At 40.1% G+C, this 27235-nt stretch overlaps 3 protein-coding genes across 3 annotated transcripts in view; 2 read left to right on the top strand and 1 right to left on the bottom strand.

Annotated features, from left to right (window-relative positions):
* mdn1 (midasin AAA ATPase 1) overlaps positions 1 to 8834 on the top strand; it is a 50697-nt gene extending 41863 nt beyond the window's left edge. The window contains exons 86-101 of the mRNA XM_053515347.1: positions 563 to 697; positions 873 to 1020; positions 1118 to 1428; positions 1850 to 2005; positions 2087 to 2188; positions 2971 to 3169; positions 3287 to 3457; positions 3555 to 3712; positions 3807 to 3896; positions 4286 to 4401; positions 4505 to 4679; positions 4768 to 4841; positions 5203 to 5317; positions 5831 to 5897; positions 5993 to 6135; positions 7850 to 8834. Of these exons, the coding sequence (XP_053371322.1) occupies positions 563 to 697; positions 873 to 1020; positions 1118 to 1428; positions 1850 to 2005; positions 2087 to 2188; positions 2971 to 3169; positions 3287 to 3457; positions 3555 to 3712; positions 3807 to 3896; positions 4286 to 4401; positions 4505 to 4679; positions 4768 to 4841; positions 5203 to 5317; positions 5831 to 5897; positions 5993 to 6135; positions 7850 to 8035 (2346 nt within the window). The 3' untranslated portion in view covers positions 8036 to 8834. The remainder of the gene's footprint in view (positions 1 to 562; positions 698 to 872; positions 1021 to 1117; positions 1429 to 1849; positions 2006 to 2086; positions 2189 to 2970; positions 3170 to 3286; positions 3458 to 3554; positions 3713 to 3806; positions 3897 to 4285; positions 4402 to 4504; positions 4680 to 4767; positions 4842 to 5202; positions 5318 to 5830; positions 5898 to 5992; positions 6136 to 7849) is intronic.
* Positions 8835 to 9991: 1157 nt separating this feature from the next.
* katna1 (katanin p60 (ATPase containing) subunit A 1) lies at positions 9992 to 19917 on the top strand. Its single transcript, XM_053480856.1, has 11 exons — positions 9992 to 10132; positions 12049 to 12212; positions 12301 to 12443; positions 15245 to 15431; positions 15781 to 15896; positions 16820 to 16925; positions 17035 to 17193; positions 17290 to 17416; positions 18519 to 18650; positions 18754 to 18880; positions 19362 to 19917. The coding sequence occupies exons 2-11, from the start codon at positions 12051 to 12053 to the stop codon at positions 19558 to 19560; spliced, it is 1458 nt and encodes a 485-aa protein (XP_053336831.1). The 5' UTR covers positions 9992 to 10132; positions 12049 to 12050; the 3' UTR covers positions 19561 to 19917.
* A 579-nt stretch (positions 19918 to 20496) lies between these two features.
* ginm1 (glycoprotein integral membrane 1) lies at positions 20497 to 26407 on the bottom strand. Its single transcript, XM_053480866.1, has 8 exons — positions 26284 to 26407; positions 24913 to 24972; positions 24466 to 24565; positions 24184 to 24341; positions 23284 to 23443; positions 22978 to 23186; positions 22489 to 22652; positions 20497 to 21622 (listed from the first exon to the last, which is right to left on the bottom strand). Exons 1-8 carry the CDS (start codon positions 26365 to 26367, stop codon positions 21499 to 21501), a joined length of 1059 nt encoding a protein of 352 aa, XP_053336841.1. The 5' UTR covers positions 26368 to 26407; the 3' UTR covers positions 20497 to 21498.
* Between the last annotated feature and the right edge of the window lie 828 nt (positions 26408 to 27235).

Below are 27235 nucleotides of genomic sequence, written 5' to 3'. Positions count from 1 at the left end.
ATAGCAGTGTAAGGAAAAGGGAAAGAGAATTAATGTGGATTGGTATGCTTTATATTGTATATTTGTATCAAAGGCGTATAATCACTTTGTCAAACTTACGAACGAATCCAACTTATGAAGATGCTCTCGGAACAAAATTTGTTCATAAGTCGGGGACTTACTGTATTGTTGTGATACGTAGGTGCCAATTTGATTAAAAATGCGAAGTATCGCGAATTGATAAATAATCCCGATCCGTTATCGTTACATTTATTTATTTTTTTTGGTACAATTCTAAACAAACTTGGGAAATAACTTGCTCCTACCATACATACGATGTGTGAATAGTTAAAATTTCTATTATAGATTATTGTACATTATAATCCACCTGCAGAATTATAGAGCGGCTGCAAGATTTTATAACCTCAAATGCACTATATAAATAAATAAATAAATAAGTACATTTTTAAAAGATATTTAAGATGAATAAAATTGCCACACAAAAGAGTCACTAAATCGATTTAATCTTTCTAGTAGTCAGTGTTGGGATTATATTTTTATCACATTTGTTTGGATTCTACAGGGAGAGTCCGAGTTAGTCGCCAAAGATGACAACACGGAAGCCGGGGAGTCGAATAAAGACAAGAAAAACAAGGACGAAGACACTCCAATGGACAATAAAGATGAGAAGGAGAAAATCCACGAGCAGGTTGATGAGGTACGTTTTTTTTTTTTTTTTTTTTTTTTTTTTCCTGTTTAAGCATTAACATGTAAAATGTTTTTGGGTTACAAAGAAAGCTTAAAGCACTTTGTCCATATATACAGTAAATCTAGTTTAAACGTGTGAAAATATGAATTTGTTAAATGTCACGTGTCCTTGTGTATGACTGTAGCGCGAGTTTGACGAGAACGAGGTGGACCCCTATCACGGTAAGCAGGAGCAGAAAACCGAGACGGAGGCCATGGATCTCCCGGAGGAGCTCAACCTTGACCAGGATGAACAGGGAGGACAGGACGAGGAGGGAGAGGACGAAGGAGACGGTTAGTGTGACGTCTGCAAAAAAAAAAAAAAAACGTTTACAAATCATCACAAGAAGTCTAAAAGCAGTGTCTTTTTTTTTTGTCCCTCCTTCTGTAGCTGAGAACCCGTACGACATCGAGGACAAACCCATGGAGGTGGACGCGGCTGAAGGAGAGCAGGAAGGAGAAGAAGAAACGGAGAAAGGTGAAGAGATGATGGGAGACCAGCAGGACGCTCAGGGTGAAGAGGAACAAAAAGGAGACGAAGAGGTGGAAGGAGCAGACGGAGACGAAGGTAAAGACTCTGAGACGGACGAGAGAGGAGAAAATGAAGAAGGAGACGGAGATGAAGAAGAGAAGGAGAATGGACATGAAGAGGGCAAAGAGGAGGACAAGGCCGTTCCTGCCGATCAGGGCGAGAAACCAAAGGTTTGTTTTGCATTTTGTTGTTTTAGTTTTTATATATAACAGGGATGAGAATCACCAGGGACCAAAATTGTCTTGGTTTTGGAAGTGCAAAAGCTTCCGATTGTCGCAACATAAATGCATTTCTTTGGCCGCTACATTATCAAAAATTTTGCACGTTTAAATCCTCCAATCTGCCTTTTTCTCTAAACTCATTACACACGCTTACACCGGTCTCAAGACACCACGAGCGCTAAGTAATCAAAAGTCGCATACTTTCTGAGACACGTGCCGCTCAACCCAGGCGCTCACTGTCAGTTTGAGTTTTGAGACTTTGGAAGCGTTTGAGGCGATAAAACGTCACATGCCGATTTAAAATTGATAACTTAAACCTCTGACGCATTTTATTTGAAAGCGTGATCGTTTATCTTGCGCTCTTCATCAGAACGAGGACAGTGATGCAGAGGAAGACGACAACCAAGTGGAGTCTGCCGAGAGGAAGGAGCACGCCACGGACGGGCAGACGGGCGAAGAAAACGTCCAGAGCGACACGGCAGTGGAACTGGCAGGAGCCGCGTCCGAAAGAGACCAGGCCAAAGAGGTAAGTGTAGTTTGTTTAGATCCCTGGTTTATCAGCGGGAAGACTGAAGTCTAAATCTGGACACTTTCTCATCTCCCTCAGGAACACGGGGCCGGATCGGCTGACGCCAGTCAGGCAGAGGGACACGACTCCACGCTGATGGCCAGGATGAGTTCTCAGAGGCAGAGACAGAAACAGACACAGGTTCGTGTCTAAAACTCAAAAACTGTGTAAATGAATTGTTCGTAAATGAATGAATCACCAGGGACGTCATTTATCACAATATGAAGATGCCGATTCCATTTGTACTGCGATACTTTAGGTATCATGATATATACATATACGTATATGCCGGGGGTCAGGGGTAGCTCAGTGGTTAAGGCATTGGACTACGGTTCGGAAGATCCCAGGTTCAAACCCCACAACCACCAAGTTGCCACTGTTGGGCCCTTGAGCAAGGCCCTTAACCCTCAACTGCTCAGATGTATAATGAGATAAAAATGTAAGTCGCTCTGGATAAGAGCGTCTGCCAAATGATTAAATGTAAATGTAAATGTACGTATTTTGTTTATTATTATTCATTTTCTTTTGTTGCAATTCTAAACAAATTTAGCAAATAATCAGCTCCTACTACAAGGTGATGTGAACAGCTCAGTGTGCACCACCTGCAGGATCATAGAGGAACTGCAACATTTCACCACTTTAAAAGCAAATGTATACAATAAAAAAAATCTACAGTGAAACCCCAGGTCACGAACGGCCTCCGAGTACGAATGAAACAGCTCACGACAACAGCAAAAAAAATCTGCTCGGAACACAACCCGAAAACCGTTTACGAAATTACTACTCAATTAACACGATACACGTCCCGAGCTCCCACGATCAGTTGTTTTGTTTTTTACCTCATCTCTCAGATGAAGCATTATTAGTCTTTAGTTGAATAGTTCTAGACCTGCTGCTAAACATACATGTGTGTGTGTGTACAGAGTTTTAAGCGGAAGCCGGGCCGGGCGGATAACGAGCGTTCTTTGGGCGACGCCAATGAGCGCGTGCACAAGCGCCTGCGTACGGTGGAGAGCACCGAGCGGAGAAAGCAGGAACACCCCCCCGGCGACACCCAGCAGGAGTCTGACATGTACGAGCACGTCAGACACGGCGAGGACGAGTACGACACGCAGACATACGGTGAGACTCTGTTTACTGTAGGTCTTCCGCTCTCGCAGACTGTCCTGCTTCGCTCGGGAACAAACTTCATCCTCATTACGAATACTCAGCGTGGTTCATCTGTGTATCTGTCTTTAGACACAGCCAGCACAGAGCAACAGAAACCGACGTCTATGAAGCATGACGGTGATGATGATGATGAAGATGGTGATGTTGCCATGGAGACCGATGAGGAGAAAGAGATGCAGGCAGTGGATGCTCCGGAGCTTAAGCCGGAGAAGATGGACAGCTCTAGATCCTCTCAGAGAGGTAGATGTGCAGTACATGTCCCGCTTCTTTCCTCTCTTTTAAATAGGTTTTGTGCTGAAATCCCAGGACTTCTCACTTTCTACTGTTCTCTCTCTAGGTATGGAAAGTGGAGACACCCAGAAGGGTGACGATAAGGAAGAAGAAGATGAGGAGAAACCAGAGACCGAGACGAGTCGCGACGAAGAGGAGACGAGGGAGAGGAGCCGAGAGTCCACGATACACACCGTGCCGGAGTTACTGACGGAAATCCTCAAGGTGCCGTGATTCAGCTTTGAAACACACGATGTTTCGCTGTCGAACATTTTTACTGAACATGAGTGTGTGTGTGTGTGTTTGGTGTGTGTAATAGCTCCAGGTGAAAGATCCAGATCTGCTGAGAAGAGATTTAGAGCTGCAGTTGGAAGCGTGGCACAATCAGCCTCTGGGATCTCTGGAAGAGGTGAACAAGCTGCCACCACACAATTTTTTTTGTCCGCAAATGATTGTTATAAATTTTCTCTGACCTACATATACTGCAGGTTTATAATTTAGGACTACAGTTAAGAACGGTACAGCGGTACCTCGGCATACAGATTTTCACCTGAAGAACTGAAATTCTGCAAGAAATTTGCAGGCCTGACATGGTGGCTCTCACATAACCAACGTTACTTGCAGAAGAAATACAGATGTTGTCATTCTCCACAAATACCAATAATGCTAGTCCGTAGATACCTACGTCATTAGCGTTGCTGATTTGCGTTAGAGAGAAGGATGTTTGTAAATCTGATTTGAGAATAGCGCGATGCAAACAACACCGTGTGGAATTGTGTGTGTGTGTGTGTGTGGCAGGAGAGTGCGGCGACAGCCATGTGGCAGCAGTACCAAGCGCTCACCTCGCCTCTGTCGCAGCAGCTGTGTGAGCAGCTCCGCCTCATCCTGGAGCCCACGCAGGCGTCCAAGCTCAAGTCAGTCCCGTGCACTACCCCCCCACCAACACATTGACATCTATTTCTATTAAAATTCATGCTGTCTCCTGACTAACGCGGTATTTCTGTGTGTCCTGTTCAGGGGCGATTACCGCACGGGAAAACGGTTAAACATGCGTAAGGTCATCCCCTACATCGCCAGCCAGTTCCGGAAAGACAAGATCTGGTTGAGGAGGACCAAGCCCAGCAAGAGAGATTATCAGATCTGTCTCGCTGTGGACGACTCGTCCAGCATGGTGGACAACCACTCCAAACAGGTGCGGTATAAGCGAATGATTGTTTTTTGGACAGATTTTAAAATAATTACAGTAATATTGAAATGTCTTGCGTCTTTCCATACTGCAGCTGGCGTTCGAGTCCGTGTCCGTGATCGTGAACGCTCTGTCCCTGCTGGAGGTGGGACAGGTGGCAGTGTGCAGGTCAGTGGGTGAAATCTTTCTCTTTTTTTTGTCATTCTTATCAGCGTTTTAAGACCAAGAGGTCATTCTATCTGAGTGATGATCACGGGTGTCGGGTGTGTGTAAGACGACAGATCGCACTTTCCTTCAAGTGTGTAACACTGCCCTGTGCGTATGTCTTGGAGGAAGTGTGCGTGTCTTATCAGTCTTTAGCCTCTCTGCTTGGTGGCTGCCGTGTGATAAGCGAGAGCTGGCTGGTGGGTGGAAATTAGCCGAAAAGCGCCCCAAAAAACACTTTTTTGTTTTTGTCTTTCTGTTTTTGTGTACTCTGATTATGGTTAAGTTAAGGCAGCTGTTTATTGTTTTTTTGTTTTTTCTCCAGCTTCGGTGAGAGCGTGCAGCTGCTCCACCCGTTCCAGCAGCAGTTTAACGACCAATCAGGAGCCCGAATCCTGCGGCTCTGCCAGTTCCAGCAGAAGAAGACGAGGATCGCTCAAGTAATGCTCCATGTCGTGTTAAACTTTGTGATTTAGAATGTCCCCCTCATCACAGTACATTTCACCCTGCAGTGCAAAAAGTCCTAAACCAACCCTCATTTCTTCATATTAAATTACCGTATTTTTCAGACTATAGGGTGCATCTTTTTTTTTTTTTTTTTTTTTAATCATCTGCCTAGCCGTGCATCTTTCTATACAAGTGTGTATTTACTATTATTTTGTCACTAGATGGTGCTTTTGGTTCTTGTGACTTGATTGGAAATCATATTGTCGAAGAGGAAAAAGTTTACATTCGCACCAAACTATAACTCTGAGTGAGTGAGTGACCTCAGCAGCAGCCTCATTTCCCCTCTCGTCTGTTCCGACCACTCAGCATTCAGCATCACCAGTATACTAATCACCGGCCTGATCATCTGTCATTATCTGCACCTGTCTCTTACTGGATCATGCCTTAAGTTGGATGTTTTTCATTTTCTGTTATTCCTCACATTATATTGTTGTCTTCTCTTACAGTTTTTGGAGACTTCCGCCAACATGTTTGTAGCAGCCAAACATCAAAATCCAGGCGCTGCGAACACGGGTTCGGACCGAATCTACCCTCTTACTTCATACAGTTGGATTTTCTGTGTATGTTGTTCTCCGCTCTTTATTCAATCCTGCTGTTTCCTCGTTCAGAGACGGCGCAGTTGTTGCTGATCGTGTCTGACGGCAGGGGCTTGTTTCTGGAGGGGAAGGAGAGAGTCACGGCGGCGGTTCAGGCCGCTCGCAGTGTCAACGTCTTCGTCATATTCGTAGTGCTGGACAACCCCAACTCCAGAGTACGACCGTTTCTAATTATCCGTAAACATTCCAGTTCCTCAGGGTCGGTGATGTAAAACAGGTTCCTAATGAAGTAACACGATGTGAATATTGACCAAAGTTACCATTTAGTAAATGTATAAGGCTTATTTGTTTGTTGCTTAAAGTAACACAAATCAATTTAAGGTCTTCGTTAATCTTTATATGGCACCATGGTCGACTCTGAACAGACACGGTTTTATTATTATTTATTTTTACTTACTGAATACTTGACATTCTTATTCGCTAATTAACTTTTTTCCTCCAAAATTTTTTTACTCTTTTGTTTTGACAAAGAAAAAATTGTCAAAATCATATTGAATGAAAAAGAAATGAAATGATGATAACTTTGAATAAGCATAAATAAACCAAAAAAAAATTAAGATTTTTAAAAATTTTTGTTTAAATAAACAAAAAATTGTTTATATTTAATATAAAACAACTACAATCTAAAAATAAAAATAGATAAAAATAAAAATTGAATAAAATAAATTTATCGGATATCAATTGAACTTAGAATTGGAAATAAAAAAATTTAAATGTATTTTTGTGCTTTGTATACACCTTAATTTTAGTTACTTATTTTAGATTCTTTTTAATGAAGAATCTTTTTTTCAACCTTGTATTTTTTAAAGACTGAATTATTTTAAATGCTAATTTTTTAAAGCATATTTTAACCCACGTATTTTATCTCTATAATTTAAAACCTAAATTTTCAATACCTAAATCTTTTTTATCAATAAAATCTTTATTTTAGTCATTAAAATTTCAATTAAATTAAGTTTTAATATATAAAAAAATACAGTAATTCAACATTATAAAAAATAATAATATTAATTGAAAAAATATATTTATAAATATATATAAAAAAAATAAAACAATAAAAAATGTGAGGACTTCAATTTTTCCATGAGATACTTTTAGGTACAATTATTTAAATGCTTATGATGGACGACAACTAGTTGATCTTCTACAAAAGCTTTGTAGGTTCATGTTTTTAAAAAAAATCAAGTTGCTGAACTAGACAGATTGTTTTTCTCTGCTTTTGTTTTTTAGACTAGGCTTTTTTTTTTTTTACATTAATTTACCTTTTTTATTTCAAATATTGATTCGATCCACTAAAATAATTACCGCAGGTTTTTTAGTGCAATAATGTTGGTTCACAGTTCAAGCAGATGTAAAAAAAAATATATATATATATATATTATTATTAGACGCAGTTAGAAAGTAAGAAAAAAAATTTTTTCCGGAAATTGGATAAAATATAAAAAAAAAAAAAAAAAACTAGATTAAAGTAGAACATGAGGGAAAATTGAATTAAAAACTTTTTTTAATAAAAAATTTTTGAACGTCTGAACGCAACTACAAGTTTACAAGTGTCAAGTTTCACCTTTTAAAAACATGATGCGTTTGATTTAAAAAACACGTAGAAAAGAAAATTGTGGATAACATTAAAACGTTATTGTATATTGAATATAAAACATTTTTTATTTGATTTTGAATGAGCTCAAAAATGTATTAGAAGTACAAATTTAACACAAAGATGAGTCAAAAACCTTTATTTCACTCACTCCTCTTTTCCTAAGGAGGAATTTTCACAATGAACAAAATGAAGATTGTGATTAAAATAGATTAAAGTATTTATTTGACTGCCCCTCAAAATTATTATAGAGCATTTTTTTGTCCCTGTTCCAGGACTCCATATTGGACATCAAAGTGCCCATCTTTAAAGGACCGGGCGAGCTCCCAGAGATCCGCTCCTACATGGACGAGTTCCCGTTTCCGTTTTATGTGATCCTGCGCGACGTTAATGCCCTGCCCGAGACGCTGAGTGACGCTCTGAGGCAGTGGTTCGAGCTCGTCACTGCCAGCGACCGGTAACAGAGTGCCAGGAAGCCACAACTGCACAAATCCTCGTAGTGCTGCTAGCCTCCCGGATACGGAGACACACAGAAGGACACACACATACACATACTTACACACACGGAACGCCGGACCGGCTGCTGTACATGTGCCTTTTCTTTAGTTTTGGGTCTCATTTTATTAAATTGTAGTTTGATAGGAATTGCTGCTGTTGGTGTTCTTCAATAGGAAGCTGAAGAGCTTTGGAGTCAAACAGTATTTTTATTCTCACACTTCACTTGGATTCTTCAATTTTGAGCAAAACTTAAATTAAATTTTCAACATAACGAGAGAGAACATGAGATGTTTTTAGGCTCATACATCCTTGTACACATCCGTTTTTTAAACACGACTGTGAATAGGGACGGTATTAAGAAGAAGAAAAAACACAGAAGTGCATGTTGGACTTTTTTGTTTTTTTTATGGTCATGATGCGTTTGCAGAAATCCAGCGGTGGAAACGTGCCTTTTGTAGAAGCCCACTCCCATGTCTGGACAGAAAATCGTCTCTCGTGCTGACTTTGTAGGATTCTGGCTGCCATTTCTGTCCATCATGTGCCACATGTCCATACGGTACACGCTAACCTGAACTACGTGCGTAGACCATCACTGTCTCTCTCTCTCTCACTGTCTCTCTCACACTCTTACTCACTAACTAGACTGAATACAAATCCATGACAGCATTGTCCATACTTTTCAGGACTTCCGTTTCGGTTTACTATGTGAATTCTGCATTCGAACTTGTAAAAATCAATAAAAAAAATCCTTCAAATTGACAATTGTTCTAACTTGTTTGTTTTATTTGCCCCCTTAAACTTGACAAACTTTTGACAAAAAAAAGTGTCACAACACAGTAAAAGAAGCATTTGATTTCCTTGATGTTATGCTTGATTTTTTAAATATAAGACAATCTCCCATATATCATATCAGGGTTACTTAAAGAGAATCATCCTCAGTCGTGAATAGGAAAAAGTTCACCAATGCTTACAGTTTTCTGGGATTCTTAAGGATAACAATATCAGGAAAAAAAGTTCAACAATCAACAGTGCTCGTTACAGTGAGACGCTAACTGATGAGCTGAAGACAAAACTTAGGGTTAAACACAGAGGACTGATATACTGGAGTCTCATGATATTGCATGCCGAAGCACATCCGCACACTTCTGCCCGCACTGTCGACTCTCTGTAGAAACCTTTTTAGAGGTGTTAAAACTTTTTTGAGGGTTTTGAGGTATTAAAGCATCATCACGATAGTCCTGATATGTCTCCAACAGACTTGCACCTGTTCGGTCGCCTGAAAGCAGGTCTACGAGGACAAAGATTCACTTCTGATGAAGACGCGAAGACAGCGGTGCATCCCGACTCGTAGCTCAGCCTTCAATGAAGGAAAACGAAAGCTTGTTGGACAAATTGTATTGAAAAGCAAGGCGATTATGCTGATAAAAAAATTATGATGTATTCGTCTTAATTAAACAGTTAATTAAAATAAATTCTACAGCCAGAGTGTGGGTAATTTTTTGACTTGTAAATAATAAAACAAATAAATAGATATTCTGTGAGCTTCTATTAGTACCAAAAGCAACTTCGTTCTTAAAATATATCAATGACGTCATCTAGTGACCAAATAACTGTCAGAAATTTCAAATGTTTAAAGAAACGGACACCAGGGGGTGCCAATACTTTTACACCAGGCTCATATTAGCTCAAAAGCTCCCGTTTTACCGGCGTGTTTGTTTGGACGCGTTTCATATGACTCCAAATCGACCACAAGGTTCACTTTGTACCGGGTCAAAAGCTGTTTATTCTTTACGCTTCTTAGTGCACCAGAATAGGGAGTGTTGAAAGATTGGAACATAGCTAGCGTTTTGCACCACGCATGCGCATCTTTTTGATTTTCCTCACGCATGCGCGTTTCACTTCCGACGTCTTTACTAAACTTCATCGTTGCCTAGTGAGTGACTGAGTGTGTAGCTTTTCTTTATACTACAGGAGATTATTCTCTAAATAAAGTGGATGTTTTGATATTTTTATATGGATTAACAGAGGATATGCTTTGTTTTCCGGCAACGACGTGACAAGTAAGTTGAATCGTGATAATAGTAATTCATGTTTGGGTGTGTTTTAAAAGTTAGCAGCGCAGTAAGGTGTGTGTGTTGGTTAGACTCCCAGGTTAGGGTTTTGGCTCCTTAACGACATTTTTATTTGTAATTATACATGACACACACACACACCTACAGGCGTTAGATTTAGTGTGTAATTACTAAAAGTAAGCAGGTTCACATTGTACGATGTTTATAGTATAAATGGGGAAGGCACTGGCTGTGTGAGGGCTGTGATGATGTATATAATATCGTTATCGCGATATTTCAGGTAATCACGTGATTCGATATTAGGGTCGATATTTAGAATCACAACAGAAGAAGAAGAACAACAACTGAGTTGTTTATATAGGAAGTAAAACTCATCCTGGGGGTATTGTTAAAGAAAAATAATCAACTATGGGGGTTATAAATCTCGATTCTTGACTCAAAAATCGATTTAACATATATATATATATATATATATATATATATATATATATTAGGATGAACCAGTTACCAGAATTGGCTGGTTTTTAGTTTGATTGGCTGATCAGCCTCAGATTTGAATGATTCTGTACGAGCACAGAAGTTTATTTATTTATTTAGTTGTTTATTTTAGTTATTTATTTATTTTTTATTTTTATGCCGTTACGTTATCAACGTTATTTTCTCCAAGCTCTGTGAGTCTCCAACCCACTCATTATACATGCTAACGCTTGCATCACAAAATGATCACAAACGCCAATTAGTCACAAATCACGCACGAGAGATTTTTTTTTTCATTGAGAAGTTTGTTCAGAAATAATAATTATGGTGGATGACTGAGATATGCGCTGCTTAGTTAAATGTAGCTTTTCTCTCCTAAATTTAACTTATTTAAATATTAATCACTTGTTTTGTTTGGTTTAAATGCTGCTCATTATAAGGAACTGACTACATGAGGAGGAGCTTCTTCCCGCAGGCAATACGGCCTCTCAATCACAATCACACCACCACACAGTACTGACCCACACACATGGTTTTTACACACACACTGGACATTCTGGACATTCGTTTACACTAGTGGCCACTGCACAACTACACTTCGTGGTCATCAAATCACCCCATCACAAGTCACTTTAAATAAATCACTTTAGGCATATTTGCACTGCATAAGTCACTTTTAATATGTGGATTGCACAACCATGGACGTTACCATTCTTTTTTACCATCTATTCCGCTGCTCTTATTGTTCTACATTTTTTCATATATTCTCCATATATTTTCTATATTGTGTATTTTTGTGTACAGTTATTTTATTTTTAACTTTTATTTGTATATTTTTATTTTATTCTTCCCCAGTTAAATTTACCCTTTATTTTAATTTTCATATTTATTTCCTATTCCTATTCCTATTCTTTTATTCTTAGGTCACGAGCAGTTGTCTAAGCATTTCACTGCATATCGTACTGTGTATGACTGTGTATGTGACAAATAAAATTAGAATTTGATTTGATTTACATTTAATTAATTATTTAACATTTTTAAAGGTCCAAAATTGTAACAAAGTTGTGGGAGGGGGTGTGTGATATCACATCAGGATATCTATAAAATCATAATTAATTATAAAATTTTAATTTTTATTGATTTGGCACCGAGGTATCGGGATAATATGGTATCAAGAGGTGACTGGTGATTCCCATCACTACTATGGGGCGTTGTAATGTAAAACTAATGTGAAATAATCACTTCAAATTAAATTATTTTTTATAACTTTGTTAGTCTTTTACTACTATTAAATAATGCCTTAAACATTATAACAACAAAAGCAGTGTGAAAAAAATAGCCTAGTGCTACCTCTGGTACTCTAACTTAATTTAACGGGATTTACATTCCAGTCTGTGCAGCTGACTGGTATGTTAAACCTCTTACAGGAATGAGTTTGATGGAGATCAGCGAAAACGTGAAGCTGGCCCGGGAGTACGCCCTGCTGGGGAACTACAGCTCGGCCGTGGTCTGCTATCAGGGAGTGCTGGACCAGATCAGGAAGTATCTGCTCTCGGTGCGGGACTCGTCTTTACAGCAGAAATGGCAGCAGGTAAACTCCTTTTATAGTCCACAGTTTGCTGTGAGCGAGTTGAGAAAACGACGGGACCTTTCAATACCTCTCTGAACCCCGCGGACAGGTTTGGCAGGAGATAAACGAGGAGAACAAGCATGTGAGGGACATCATGACCACGCTGGAGAGCTTCCAGATGGACAACGCTCCTTCAAAACCCAGCGGTTTCAGCCAAGAAAACGACATCATGCCTGTTCAGGTCGAACACAGGTGTGTGAGTGTGTGTGTCCGTGCGAGGGTGCGAGAGTGCGCGTGCGAGAATGAGTGCATGTGTGTGAATAAGTGAGATGAAATTCCACTCACACTTGTATAACCTTCATGCTCTGAGACTGGATCAGATGTTTAATGTACAAATTATTATTTATTATGTAAATCATATAAAGTTTATGTGTGTTTTAAACAAACATAAAAATAATAATGTAAGGACTTTTGATAAATAGTTACGGAACATCTAAGAATCATTAAAGTCATTAAAGATTGATAAATGCCAGAGTAATGATCAAAAGAGAACACAGGGTGTGTATTGAATATCAAACAATCGCTGGGTGAACAGTGAGTGAGTGACTGACAGAGAGAGAGAATACTTTTGACTTTTTGAAAGTCTGTATTAACGAACCGCTTATAAATGAGGGGCATTAAGGTCAAACCTGAACTTTTAGATTGTATCAAAATGGAGAAAGCTTTCTACCTTAATGGTATCTGAGCGCTAGTGACACAATGGAAAAGGAGCATCAATGTAGCAGGAGATTATATAGAGAATAATAAAGGGAGTTTTTACTCTCATCATTGTTCTGATATTCTGTACAAATGAAAAGTCCCTCTTTGACTCGAACGACCCTCGTACTCAGGATGTGTTAGCCTTCCTTTTGTTGAACAGATGTGGTTTTTAGATTACTAGAGAGCGAAGTGCTGTGAGTGCACTTGACCTTATATGGAGTTTTGTGGGTGTCACTAAATGCAAACGAGCTGCTTTGGATTTTACACACTTTGCATTTTACATCGACATACAAAGGCAGGTATGAAGGAACATCATTCTGTTGTAAACCACATGGCGAAGTGTAGTTTGGTTTGGCTCACATACACGTACACACACATTTTTACTCTAACGGTTAATAAACAAAAATCAGGCTTCAGTCTTTGCACATATTTAAAATGATGCCTAAAAACTGTCCTTGGTGTGATCCAGATATGTGGTACAGATTTCATATCCAGATCGATATTTCTTTGCAGCCGTGTCGTTTTTGCTTTGCGCCTCATTACTCAGGGACAGCGGGCAACGCGCAGGCTTTTTACTGGCCTTTCAGATGATTGTGTGAACTGGATTAATGTACATGTGGATGAGGTTCGCTTTACCTCAGATGAGTGCAGTGCAGATGTCTGGTTTAGATTACTGTTGCTGTCCAAATCCACAGCTCGGGTCAGCACTCACCAGTCACCTAACTTGTGCATTCCAGAATCTAAACTTTTTCCTTTTTGATTCAGCCAGTCGCAGCTCGGGTTGGGTATCATTTGGTGTTGAATCGGTACTTTTAAAACAGTCCCAGGGCTTAAATGGTGCCTAAATCGATACATAAGCACTCACGAAACAAAAAGGTTATTAACATTAAAGAATGGCTTTTTGTTGATAAAAAAAAAATTACAATAAACAATATAATAAAAAATTTACAATATACATAAATATAAGTAAATTCAAAATAACCAATTTACCTACTGCTTAACCCAACTTAAGTAAGTCCCCTGTATACGAACATTCAAGTTACAAACTTTCAAAGATCCGAACTTCTCATGTCCTGTGTATGCAGCGTGCATCCCAAGATGTCCGGAAGCAAGCTCAGAAACAGCAACAGTGAAGCCAGTACTGCTAAGAAACGCCAAGAAATATCGATGGAGACAAAACTGAAAACACTTGAGAGAATGGAACGAGGTGAAAAGATGGCAGACATTGTGCAATCTTTTAACATGAATCGTTCAACCATCGGCACGATTCTACATACAAGGACAAGATCATGGAACGTTAGTTTTATACTGTGTTTAGCCAATTGTGTTATTGTCCTAGTACCTGGACAATGTTTGGTCGGACTTGCAAACCAATAGGACTTATGAACGAGCACTCGCAATGAAACACGTTCGTATGTAGGGGACTTACTGTACAATAATTTTACCCCATTGGTATTCTTGGTGCACTACAAACAAGCTTCAGATTTCTGCAGTTATTCTGCAGAAATTTGACCGTATTTGCCCTTATCCGGTGAAACACGACACCTCTGCTGACTTATCACATGTCCTGCAAGAGTTAAACTCTCTGTGTTTATGAGGCCTGTACACACACACACACACACACACGGGTCTGTGTTTAAAAGTGCATACACTATAGGGAAGCAGGTCGAAAGCTGTTAAACCCGGTGCACCCCTCTGCTTTTAACTTCAGATTTGTTGGTTTGATAAGTTTTCCTCCTATACATGAAACTGCTGAAAGTCATTTGTTGCAGGTCACGTTATTAGAATCCTCTTGTTGTGAAATACAGTCGCTTTTTAGAAAGTATCGATTGCTTTAGGAATTTAAAATTACGCGTGTTTAGCTTAGCGGGCTTACTCTACCTGCTGCTGTTTAAGAAAGTGTGATTGAAGTGTGATCACACGGACGGTCTCATCTCTTGTGTGTTTTTTGTTTGTTTTTTAAGTAGGAATGTGTCAACAGCTAAAACACTCACTATTGATTACATTTAAGTATTCCTGACTAATAGTAATAATTTGTATTAGTAGAGCTTTCCGACTCGCGTTCATGTGCATTCTGTCAGGTAGTAATTTCTCACATGCGGTGAGGGTGATGATGCTTCTTCTTCTTACGTCCATTTCAGACAACCTCGTCTCATTGCTTAGAATCAACTCATTCTTTACGTATAATTTACAAATAATCAACCTTAAAGAATGTTTCCCCGTAAAATAAAATAAAAATTGGATTACATTAACTATGTTCTTACTGAGACTAAAGGCGGTGTGTGTGTGTGCAGGGCGTCTCCGTGTCCTGTACGTAAGGCCCCGCTGCCCTACAAAGATGGTAAAGGTCACGGCAGCAGACTGAGCGCCGGGCCGCGCTCACAACACCGACAGTCACCACGCGTCTCTAACGGCGACCGAGGGAAACCTCCCAAGGGCAAAGAGAAGAAAGACAACGCGCCGAAGCAGAAAGACGACAAGGTGACTGAGGGTATCAAAAGAAGTGATTTCTTCCTCTTACGTACATCATTATCTTTTTTATATTACAAGTAGATAGATATGTAGCTTAAACAGATGTTGGTGGTTAAAGAGATAAAGACTCCATATCCCTTTCAGTGTCTCGCTGTAACTCAACACGTGGTATTTGATATCCTTGTGTCTGTATTTACTTTTGCGGATTTACTAACCTGCGATACCGGTTTTCTTCCATCTGAGTAAATACAGGAAGCACAGAGGGTTTAAGAATGAGCTGTACCAGCACTGTTTGTTTTTCACTGTAATTTAATTCAGTGTTTAACTATCACGCCTGTAATTTCTTCCCGACCTCCAGAACAAACACGAGGCTTCCGAGTCGGAGGTGAAGAAGTTCGACAGAGGAGGAGAAGACAAGGACCTGATCGAGGCGTTGGAGCGGGACATCATCTCACAAAACCCCAACGTGAAGTGGTGCGTCTGCTGCTACTCAGTCTGATAATAATAGTAATAATAATAATAATAATAATAAGCGTTACTTTGGGGCAGGTAGCACAGGCCTTATTTGCATCATGTCGTCACAAACTGACAGCTTTTTCCTTCTGGGGCCTTTTTGTTCACTATTAGGAAGAAAAATATATATTTTGTCAAAATTTACTTACTTATCTATAGAAGATGTACAAAACCAAAAAGCAAAATGAAAAATTCAAAAACAAAATAAACCTGAAAACAAAATAACTAATTCAAAAACCTTATAACAAAACTGAAAAACAAAATAACAAATTCAAAAACAAAACTGAAAACAAAATAAATTCAAAAACAAAATAATAACAAAACAAAATAACAAAATAAATAACAAAATAACAAAATAAAAAAACATAATAAAACCAAAAAACTAAATAATAAATTCAGTAACTTAATAACCAAAACGAAAAACAAACTTAATTAAAAAACAAAATAATTAACTAATTCAAACACAAAATAACAAAAATTAAAAACAAAAATTAAACTGAAAACAAATTAACAAATTCCAAAACATAACAAAACTAAAAAATAAAACTAAAAACAAAAGAACAAGTAAAAAATTACAACAATTTAGTCAAACCAGTAAAGGTGAATTTTGCTAATTTCTGAATTATTTTGTTTTGCACTTCTCGACCGCTGTAATATTCTCTTCCTTCCCGTATCATATTGCTTAAAAATGTTTAAAGAAAACTTTTTTTTTCTCCCTTACACATGTGGAAGTATCCAGACGTTTCTGTTTTTAGTAATAAATGTTTAAAAGAAGAATTTGCTCAGCCCACAACATTGTTATTTTGAGGAAGCTTTGTGTTTTGCATACGCATGATCGGCATGTGACGGTGTCGTGTCGTTGACCTGAGCTCTGCTTTGCTCAGGGATGACATCGCTGATCTGGAGGAAGCGAAGAAGCTCCTGAAGGAGGCGGTGGTCCTGCCCATGTGGATGCCCGAGTTCTTTAAGGGGATCAGACGACCGTGGAAGGTACACAGCCATGTACAAGAAAAAAAGACTGTTTGCAGCATCGTCTGGGGGTCATACGGGAAGTTTAAAGAATAAAGAAAAAGTTTATTTTTTGTGTTGTTTACCGCAGGGCGTGCTGATGGTCGGCCCCCCAGGGACAGGCAAGACTCTCCTGGCGAAAGCTGTAGCGACAGAATGCCGGACCACGTTCTTCAACGTCTCCTCCTCGACTCTCACCTCCAAATACAGAGGAGAGTCGGAGAAACTCGTGCGCCTGCTGTTCGAAATGGTGAGTCCACCTTCATCATCATCATCATCACGCGGTTTGATTGGTCTCGGTTCCTCCTGAAGCATGACTTCCTGTGTGTTTGCTGTGGGTGTGCAGGCGAGGTTTTACGCTCCGACGACCATCTTCATTGACGAGATCGACTCCATGTGCAGCCGCAGGGGAACCTCAGAAGAGCACGAAGCCAGCAGACGAGTCAAAGCAGAACTCCTGGTGCAAATGGACGGTACGCTTGTGAGATCCGAAAAAAAAAAAAAGCCCAGATTCTTACTACTTAATCGTTTGGGTTTCTGACATCTTGTTTGTTTTTGACACCCTGTCACATGACCGTTTCATTTGCATACCCATTAATATTCATCGCATCTGCCAAAGATGGGCATGTGCACAGGATCAGTCTTGTCTGTGTTCAATTATTTCAAGATGTTTTATTTCCTATAGTGACTTAATTTTTTTTCTCTCTTCATTTTAACATGCATTTTTATATGCATGTTAAAATGCATGTTTATATTTTATTTTAAACTGTGGTCTGTATCAATCTTTAAAAATAAGCTGATCAGCATCTGACACTGAACTGCTCATAACTTCTCTTCTACTCAACATTTTTATTTAAATTATGGCACAAGGTTCAATTTTCATAGTGTACGCACCCCTTTTTTTTTTTTTTGATGATGAGTCTCACTGTTGTGCGTGTGCGCGTGCATGTGTGTGTGTTGAGGTTTTTGCCGGCTTGTAGGTGCATTGCAGTCGTTTCTGTGTCTCTTCTCTGTGCATACGGTAAACTATCATTGATTGGCTCTGTTGAGTGACCTGTATAGCCACGCCCAACTTGCGGGGGAAAACGCGCTGAATTGATTGGCTCTGTTAAGTGATATGTATAGCCACGCCCACCTTGAGGGGAAAGGCACTGAATTGATTGGCTCTGTCGAGTGACGCTTATAGCCACGCCCACCCTGAGGGGGGAAAGTGCCAATTTTGTCCCAAAAAGCACTTGATGCTGTGATGTAATCTGGCACGAAACTGTTCATAACTTCAGTTTTTACTCAACATTTTGATTTTATTAATGACAGATTTAACTTTAGGCAAATATCAAAGGACTGGCAAAGTTTCATTATATCCCATTCAGCCAGTTTTGCGTGATTCTGTGATCGGATCTGCTTGGACAGACAGAAAATCTTCTGAGACTGGTTTCAGGTTCAGATGTATAAAACGTAAAGATATCATTGCAAGAGCTTTAAATGAAGTTGTGACCAATGTACACACTCAACCCTTCTTTCATTTATATAGATTATGTAATGTTACTTTTGAGAAATTATATCTTGTCCCCGTAGGTGTGGGAGGACCGTCTGAAAACGACCCGTCTAAAATGGTGATGGTCCTGGCAGCCACTAATTTCCCCTGGGACATCGACGAAGCCCTGAGACGCCGACTAGAGAAAAGGATCTACATACCGCTGCCTACAGGTGTGCCAAAAACACGTTTATAGCAACATCGCACGAGCAGCTGATAAATAGTAGAACCCGACTGACTTAACCTGTGCGTTGTTTTTTTTTTTTTTACTTAAAGCTCAGGGCCGGGCCGAGCTGCTAAAGATAAACCTGAAGGAACTGGAGCTGGCCAATGATGTGGATCTGGAGACCATCGCCGAGCACATGGAGGGATATTCAGGTGCTGACATCACCAACGTCTGCAGGTATGACTGAACCTCAGCCGTCTCCGTTCAGTTATATTTCCCTAAATATCACTCAGATCACCGGTTTCATCCTCCTTTAACTGAAAAGTCGCTGATTGATCACATCAGTGATATTAAAACTTGTTGGGGAAAATCTGCATGCATTCTGACCTGACTGTTCTCATCCACGATACACGGACACTTGTCGCATATCTACGAATAAATACACAAGTATAGTGATTAATTTTTCAGTTTTTTTTTGTGAAAGGGTTAGTTCCCGACTTACGAACATTCGAGTAGCATTTTAATATATATAAATTTATTTTTTATGCTTAACATTGTATATTTGTGTCAAAGGTATACAAGACTCACTTTGTCAGACTTGTGAACGGATCCAACTTACGAACGAGTTCCATTCTGGGAACACCTCGTGTTGTTTTAAAACTATTTAATTCATATAATTTCTTTCGTCTCTTGTCTATCTCCATCTCGTCTGTTGCAGAGACGCTTCCCTGATGGCCATGAGGCGACGAATCGAGGGCCTGACCCCGGAGGAGATCCGTAACATTTCCAAAGATGAAATGCACATGCCCACGACCATGGAGGATTTCCAGACGGCGCTGAAGAAAGTGTCCAAATCTGTCTCCGCCGCTGACCTGGAGAAATACGAGAAGTGGATCGCCGAGTTCGGCTCCTGTTGACCCGCTCCGACGCAGTAATCTTACCTCAAGGGCTTAAAAAAAGGGGGCGGGGCAGTTTGTACGTTTTAGAGTTTTCTGCTTTAACTGCAGTGAAATCGTCAAACCGTCCCCTCGTCATCTGGTGGGTGGAACCGGGTGGAGCCAATTCCTGCACCTGAAGAAACTAGTTAGATTTATATTGTGTGTATTTGGGGGAACGAAAAGCTTTGGAAACTGGCACTTTTTAAATTATTTCAGCACCTCCGGTGGTAAAACAGTTGGGTCACTCAGCGAGGGTTCTCTATTAGTGATCTGAGAGGATCATGTAGCACAGGAGACGATCTGATACAGTGTAGTAAAGCGATAGTCTTATAAATAAATAAATAAATAAATGTGTTGTTTCAGTACTTAATACACCAACGACCAGGTTAAAGTCAGTCTGTGTGATTTTATTGTCATCGTCTTTACATACCAAATACTTTCATAATGCACAAGAACATTTTTTTTTCTTTCTGCTTGTTTTTTTTTTTACATTTTATGCTGACAATCACTCAAGGTGCCTTTTTTCATTCCAAGTGAATTTCAATTTCACCATAATAAATTAGTGGCCCTTTTTGTTTAGTTTTTTTCTGGCTCCTGAACATGTGACCCAAGCTATTTTTAATACAGTGACCTCACTCTGAAAGACCTGTCTATCCTTTAGCTGACAAAGTTTGTTTTTATGACGATAATAAATAAAAGTCTGTGAAAACTCAAGTGTGTCCAAGCATGCGTTCGTGTTCCTTTACGTTTTAACGTGATGGGGTGAAAGAAGCGACTAACTACACTGTCATTACCCTCAAACATGTAGTGTACATTAATAGCTACAGTGTGTGGATCATGCGCGTGAATAGAGATGAAAGCTGTTCTTGATGTACAAGTATAGAATGAAACACCATGTGACTGCTTTGAAGTTGATTATTTTTCACTAACAGCCCGTTTTATTTCTACAGTAATGATTTTACATCTTTATACACAAACGTCACTCCTCTCTTTCTCTCTCAAAGGCAGACTCATTTCACAGAGATATAATGCTGCTGTCAAACTTATCAACAGAAAATTAATCAACACTTCAGGACCAATCAGATTTGAGAATTAGACCATAAATGGTCATGGTCTGTTTTCACCCTCGTCACCAGTGATGCGAGATATATTTAAACCGTTTAATAAATCTGAAGAAAAGCATGGCATGAAATACAGAATGAAATAAAAACATAGTGTAAGCACTGTTCACTGTTTCAGATCACATGCTTCTGACGAGATTAAATAAAAAAACATTTCATATTCAGCTGTGCTTAATCACGACCTTAATTCATGATTGATTGTAGTCTGAGAGCAGGTGCATGCCAACGTGGGTCGATTTTTACAACGAACATTTTACCACGACCGTATAACGTCCACAGGGTGGAAGAAAAAAAAAAAAAAGTGAATCAATCTCCAGTTTCACAAAAGGTGCACTAAAATGTGGCTTGTTCCCCCTTCATTTGCAAACTTCATTCTGTCTTCTTCTTCTTGGAAATTGTTTCCTCCGCTTCAGCTCTATACACCGATTATAAACACAGACCTTGTATACCACACGGCTTGGTCCCGAAACTTTATCATGTCTCATTCCACGTTCACATCTTAATGTGACAAGTGCATAAATATCATATATCATACACAACAGGATTTATTTTTTTTCCCCATAGACACACGATGCGACAGCAATAACTTGGAAAAACCCAAACAAAAAAATAGTAAATAGTTAATATTAAATTCGGACAAAGCCTCTGAAACAGAAACATCGCTCACTCTTTAGGATAAAGAAAATGGAGCGATCCGAGACTCGTAAAGTGCTACATTCGGAAAGGGAAACACTCACAGAAACCACAAAAGCAGGTAACGAGGGATAGGAGGGGACAAAAAAAAAAAAGAAAGAAATCAGTACAGCTCTCCCTTTTCAGGGCTTTTCTCTGGCTCTTCCACCTCCAGCTCCACGTTCTCGATCAGACTCTGCTTCTCCTCCTCCGGCATCAAGGTCTCAGGGTTCAGCTGGAAAAAAGCCCTGACACAAAAACAACAATCGTTATTTTGTCTTTTGAATGCATAAATTTAATGGTACACTTCCTGATTAAAAAAAAAAAAAAAAAAAGTAATTATTTAAGAAGGATCAAATTATTGGGCTGCATCAAGCAAAGAAAACAACTAAGGATATTAGAACTGGGGTAAGAATCCTTCAAGTTGTTAAAGCCTGGGAGGAAAGGGCTGAACTGTCAACTTTAAGGCGGGGAAAGAAAAAAAAATCATGATAAACAAAAAAAACACTTAAATACTTGGTTAAAAGTTTACATGATATAAAATTTTAAAAAATCAGGACTAAGGACTAATATTCCAGGACTAAGATAAAAAGAGACTCTGGTCTACTTTAAAATCGGAAAACCCGGATATAACCATGATATAGAACTCTACATCATGAACTATTAAAAAAAAGAAAAAAATGCTGAGTCATGCTTTATTTTTATGAACCTGAGCTCAGAGGGAACTGATACTGTGATGGTGTTGCTTCGGTTACTCAGGTCGAGAAAAAGACTCTTTTGTGGCAATAAAACGAAGTCAGCTGACGATCTGAATGTACTGAGTTTTTCTTCGCTGATGGAGTGTGAAGGAGGAGTTCTGGGAGTGTGTTGTAATGAAAAATAAATGTAACTAAATGAAATAATTTTTTTTTTTTTAACCAGGCTGTGTATTATGGACTGACAGGATTATACAACTTGTGGTGAAAACACGCTGTTTTAGGGAAACAATCAACACCAGAGCGCTGAGATGAACCAGAGTTTTACTGCTGCTGCCACGAAGCTGATTATTTTCCTATTTCCTATAACGTTCAATAAGAATCATGGAGTGTGTGTGTGTAAGATAAAGAAGTCGTACTTGTGTTCACATGTAGGAAACAAGAGGTCGAGGATCTTGATGATAACCGCAGAGCCGACGACGCCGACGACCACCACCCACATGATGAGGAAGAACAGAGGCAGAGACTCGGAGCAGAAGCGTCTCAGCCGGTCCCTGAGCTCCTCCACCCACCGACACACCACCTGCACAGAGTCGGAGAGAACGCGCAAATTGCTCGCGTTTATTTCAGGAATTTGCAAAACAAATGAATGGACATCAGAATGGCTGCAGTTTGATTGATTGGGCCACGCCCACTTCCCCCAACTCCGAATGCAAAGACTGAATCATGACCGTTTCAGCTAATGAACCTGATTTAATTTCGATCTCCTGAAGACCTTATTATTCACTCGATTTCTCCTTCGTGTTTGTTTGAGAGAAAAAGTGTAAAAGCAGCTTTAATCAAAATCCTTTTTTTTTCTTCTTCAGATAAACAAATCTGTTGTTACGAGTTCGTTGCGGGTTCCTCACATTATAAGACGAGGGCGACTGGCGGAGAGGGACTTCCGAGAGCAGATCGTCGGTATTGACGTTGTCCTCGGGTGCGTCCTCGTACATCATGTTGGGTTCCATGCGCAGTGGCGTCTCTGGAAGCTTCCCCGGAGCGGCCGTCTCCTCCTGCGTGGTTTCCGCCTGCCTCAGCGGGTAGTGGCTGGTCGTGTGAAGGACCGGGTCCTCAACTATCGAAAAGGAGGAGGAAAAGTGATCGTTAGCGACGGGTTACAGGTACAAGGTTTAAAAGGCGTTTAATCAGATAAGATCAAAGGAAAGACCAGCCTGTTTTGGCGATGTACTCTTCACTCATGATGATGTCGTTTTCTCGCGGCATGGCGACAATCTTGCTGGATCTCGCTGGGTAGATGTTGTGTTCCTGGGTGACCTCGGAGGAGGTCTGGTTCAGGAGCATTTTCACTTCCCACACGTCGGGCTGCCAGACCTGCGCAATTAGGGAGAACGACAGTTGATTATATTTCCTATAATGCACACCCCTGAGTGTTTTATTCCTCACTTAATGACTATAAATAATTAAATTTTAGCAGGTTAATATATCAGATTTTTAAAAAAGGGTTTCGTTAGTAAGTTGCCTGTTTTCTGTCTGAAGCAAATATGCTTAAAACTGCGAGCCTAACAAGTAGAGCCGTGACAGTGAATTGATTTTTCTTTTTTTTGTTGTTGGTTCAAAGTTTGCGTTTTAGATTGGGAATCGATCAATTACTCGAAAACATACTACAGCTTTAATGGAAAATACAAACACTTACAAAATTTTGTAAGATTAGCAATACTAAGCGTTTCTTTAAAAGCTGCTGGTGCAATACTGCCACCTACTGGACTGGAGCAGTGGAAACCACAATGCTTGAAAATCAAACTCTATCAACAGTCCAGGTCGTCCCGACTTATGAATGAGTTCCGTTCCAGAAGTACATTCGTAAGTCAGATTTGTTCTTAAGTCCGACAAAGTGAGTCTTCTACGCCTTTGACACGAATATTTATAATGTAACGCAATGATTCTTACACCTCAAATATAACAGTGCTGTCTCTTTTTTTTTTCAGCTCTACTAAAATATAATTTATCCCATTTATAACGAAGCTACATTTAAATCTACATTAATTCCAGTCTTCTGTTGTAAGTGTGGAACATCAAATTTATATCACATAATATAAAGTCTGTATACAGACCTTCTCTTCACCCAGCTGGATCATCTCCTGACCCAGAGTCAGCAGCAGCACTTCGTCTCCTGCTTCGCTCTGCATATACGAGTGATCCAGCATCAGCCTCAGCACGCTGCTGATCAACATCCCAGCATCGTCACTCAGGCTCACGTTACCATCGTCCACTGTGGAGACAGGAGAGTGTGTTAGGAACGCTCACGCTGTGGGAATAGAGGGTCTAACATCTATTAATTCCATCAGGTTTGGGTCACACGGCGCTAACGCGGACGGCTCTACACGTGTACTCACACAGCAAAGCCTGGCAGGGCATCCTCATCACCTCGGACGGCTTGAGTGGAACCCCGTTGACGGTAGTTTTATTGTCCACCAGGCTGACGTTTAAGCTTATCTGAAAAGGACGAGGAATAGAAAGCCCTCAGGTACATAGCTGTCCGCTTCCATCATTCTTAACATATAACATTATAATGGCTCTATTAGGCCACTGTACAGAAAACACATGCATCACCTGAGGGGGGGGGGACAAAAAAGGAGACAAAGTGATTACACACATTTATAATATACACAGATAATAATATTTGATGTGACAGAAAAGATCTGATGTAAAGCTAAAAACTGAAAGACATCAGCTGAATAAAACATCTTCAACAATAGTGATGAGTCAAACAGCCATTTAAAATACACATGGGACGGGGTAAAAACCGTCAGTGAAGATTTAGTGGGTGTGTGTTTGGTTACCTGCACGTTGTAGGTCGACTCCTCATTTTCACTAAATGCGGTCACGTTAATCACATTTTCCTGTTGATACACACAACGAATTACACACACACACGTACACAGTGTTACTGAGAATGTTGCCTGTAATGCTTCCCCTTAGCACACAGGTCGACAGTCTTAATCGAACAATACAAATCACTATTACAACTGATATCAGGCTGCGTGACTGCAATTAATGATGATATTTAATTAATGATTTTCAAAAATGACTCGCAGGACGATTCCTAACATTACGGCTTACAGTATGAATCTTGATATGACTTGCGGAATAATTCTTCATAATATGACTCGCAGAATAATTTCTAAGATGCCCTTTTTCACAATTTTCTCCCTAATTACAGCTCAGCCACCATCAGGGAACTCCGCCATCAAGAATACAACAACCGACCAGGGAGACTTATCAGGACAGCGTGCGTGAGCTCACAGACGCCTGTGATTGGCTTATCAGTCATGATTGATGTGAGAGCGCCTCCCGTCGCTCCCCTCTGAGAGAGCTCGGCCAATCAGCTTTCTCTCTCTCTCAGGTCTCGACTGCGGGAGGCTACAGCAGCACCTGGGATTGGATTACCATTCACCAGTTAGAAGCCAGAATGATTCTTAATCTCACAGGATGATTTTTAAAATGACTCCCTGTATGATCCCTAACTCGACTCCCAGTAAGATTCCCAGTAAGAATCCTGACACGACACCAAGAATAGATTCCATAAAGTGATTTCCAGTAGGTTTCCATATTCATCTTCAGGTCCATGAGACCTGATCTGCCTCCCACTGACTTCCAGTATGTAATATGACCCCCTAATGCTGCATGAAGTGCCTCCATTCTTACTGATTTGCCCCACTAACCCTTAGTGTCCCGGTCCGGCTCGGGTCAGATTACAGAACAGCACAGAAACAGAGTTTAATTCACTGTGAAAATCAGGAATTTTTTTCCCTACCCACTTTCCACAAGCCCCTGCTCCTGTTTTGTGATTGGCTACTGCTGCGTATTGCTCGGCAACGCCCACTCCACTGACCGAACAAGCAGCCAATCATAATGCATAGGGGGGCGGGGCTTGTCCAAATACGGGTGAGAGATAAAAACAAAACATAATCTATACGTAAATCTATTTCTATATTAATGACAGGTACAAATAATATATTTTTTTTTAATTCACTGTCGTGAAACAAGCAAGTAAAGCGACACATATCTGATGACATATCACATAACAGTTGGAGCAGGTCAGCCCGTGAAGCTAGTCACCTGCTAGCAACGGTCGCTAACGGATTTAAACACCGTGTTCGTCTCGCGCAGCCGCTGCTCAGCGTTTCGTGCCCCCGTGTTTAAACACTCACCGTGCCGAACGGTCGCGTCTCCGCCGAAACACACACCAACACCGAAGAGATCAATAACACCAACATCCTCCAGTACGACGCCATCACTGCTAACTAAACACCAAACCCTCCTTCTTCTCTTGGGGAGCTGGACGATGACGTCGCGCTTTACCGCCACCCAGTGGAGAGGGGAGCGCACTACACACAGACTCACAGTGCACATGCTTAGCATCTTCAATCAAAGATAATAAAATAGAAAGTTATCACTAAAACTGTTAAATAACTGACCTGATCTGGGCATGTGTACTTAATGAGCACTTTATTAGGAACATTTATTATGCTGAGTGTAATATCTGACATGTTAGTGAACTTCACAGCATATCACACAAAGTATATCTGTCCAAACTTCTTCATTATTAAATTGAGGTGTTTCAGGGGGCAATCTCAATGCTTTAGCACACCAGCGACATCTGGACAATGCTATGCTTCCAACAGTTTGTTAAAGGCCCTTTTCTATTTCAACATGACTGTGCCCCAGTGCATAAATAAAGGTTTATAAAGACATAGTTTGATGAGTTAACGCAGAACCCGGACCTCAACCCCATCGAGCACCTTTGGGATGAACTGGAACGGAGATTGTAATCCAGACCTTCTCGTCCAACATCCCTGCCCGACCTCATAAATGCTCTACAGAATGAAAGGACACAAATTTCCACAGAAACACTCAAAAATCTTGTCCACAGCCTTCCAAGAAGAGTGTAGAAACTGTTATAGCCATATAAGGGGACCAACTCCATATTGTATATATGTATGTGGATACGATGTAAATGAAGGTTTGGCCAAAAACCTATACAGTGAGTGATGGATGCTTCTTACTATTTGAGTCTGATATACTTGTCTATTGTCTATACCACTTAATCCTCTGTCCCGAGGCTCGGGGAACCTGTGCTTATCCCAGGAGACTTAAGGCATG

Source organism: Clarias gariepinus, chromosome 2 (assembly GCF_024256425.1).
Source record: "Clarias gariepinus isolate MV-2021 ecotype Netherlands chromosome 2, CGAR_prim_01v2, whole genome shotgun sequence".
NCBI lineage: Eukaryota > Metazoa > Chordata > Actinopteri > Siluriformes > Clariidae > Clarias > Clarias gariepinus.
This window is presented reverse-complemented; position numbering and strand designations above follow the sequence as displayed.

Excerpts from the sequence above, each read along its gene's own strand:
- katna1 (XM_053480856.1), top strand. The coding sequence starts at position 12,051 with ATGAGTTTGATGGAGATCAGCGAAAACGTGAAGCTGGCCCGGGAGTAC. Across the intron at positions 17,194-17,289 it reads TGCGCCTGCTGTTCGAAATG|GCGAGGTTTTACGCTCCGAC; the intron begins GTGAGTCCACCT and ends GTGGGTGTGCAG. Across the intron at positions 18,881-19,361 it reads GACATCACCAACGTCTGCAG|AGACGCTTCCCTGATGGCCA; the intron begins GTATGACTGAAC and ends CGTCTGTTGCAG.
- ginm1 (XM_053480866.1), bottom strand. The coding sequence starts at position 26,367 with ATGGCGTCGTACTGGAGGATGTTGGTGTTATTGATCTCTTCGGTGTTG. Across the intron at positions 24,973-26,283 it reads AGACGCGACCGTTCGGCACG|GAAAATGTGATTAACGTGAC; the intron begins GTGAGTGTTTAA and ends GTGTATCAACAG. Across the intron at positions 23,187-23,283 it reads AGAGTACATCGCCAAAACAG|TTGAGGACCCGGTCCTTCAC; the intron begins GCTGGTCTTTCC and ends CCTTTTCGATAG.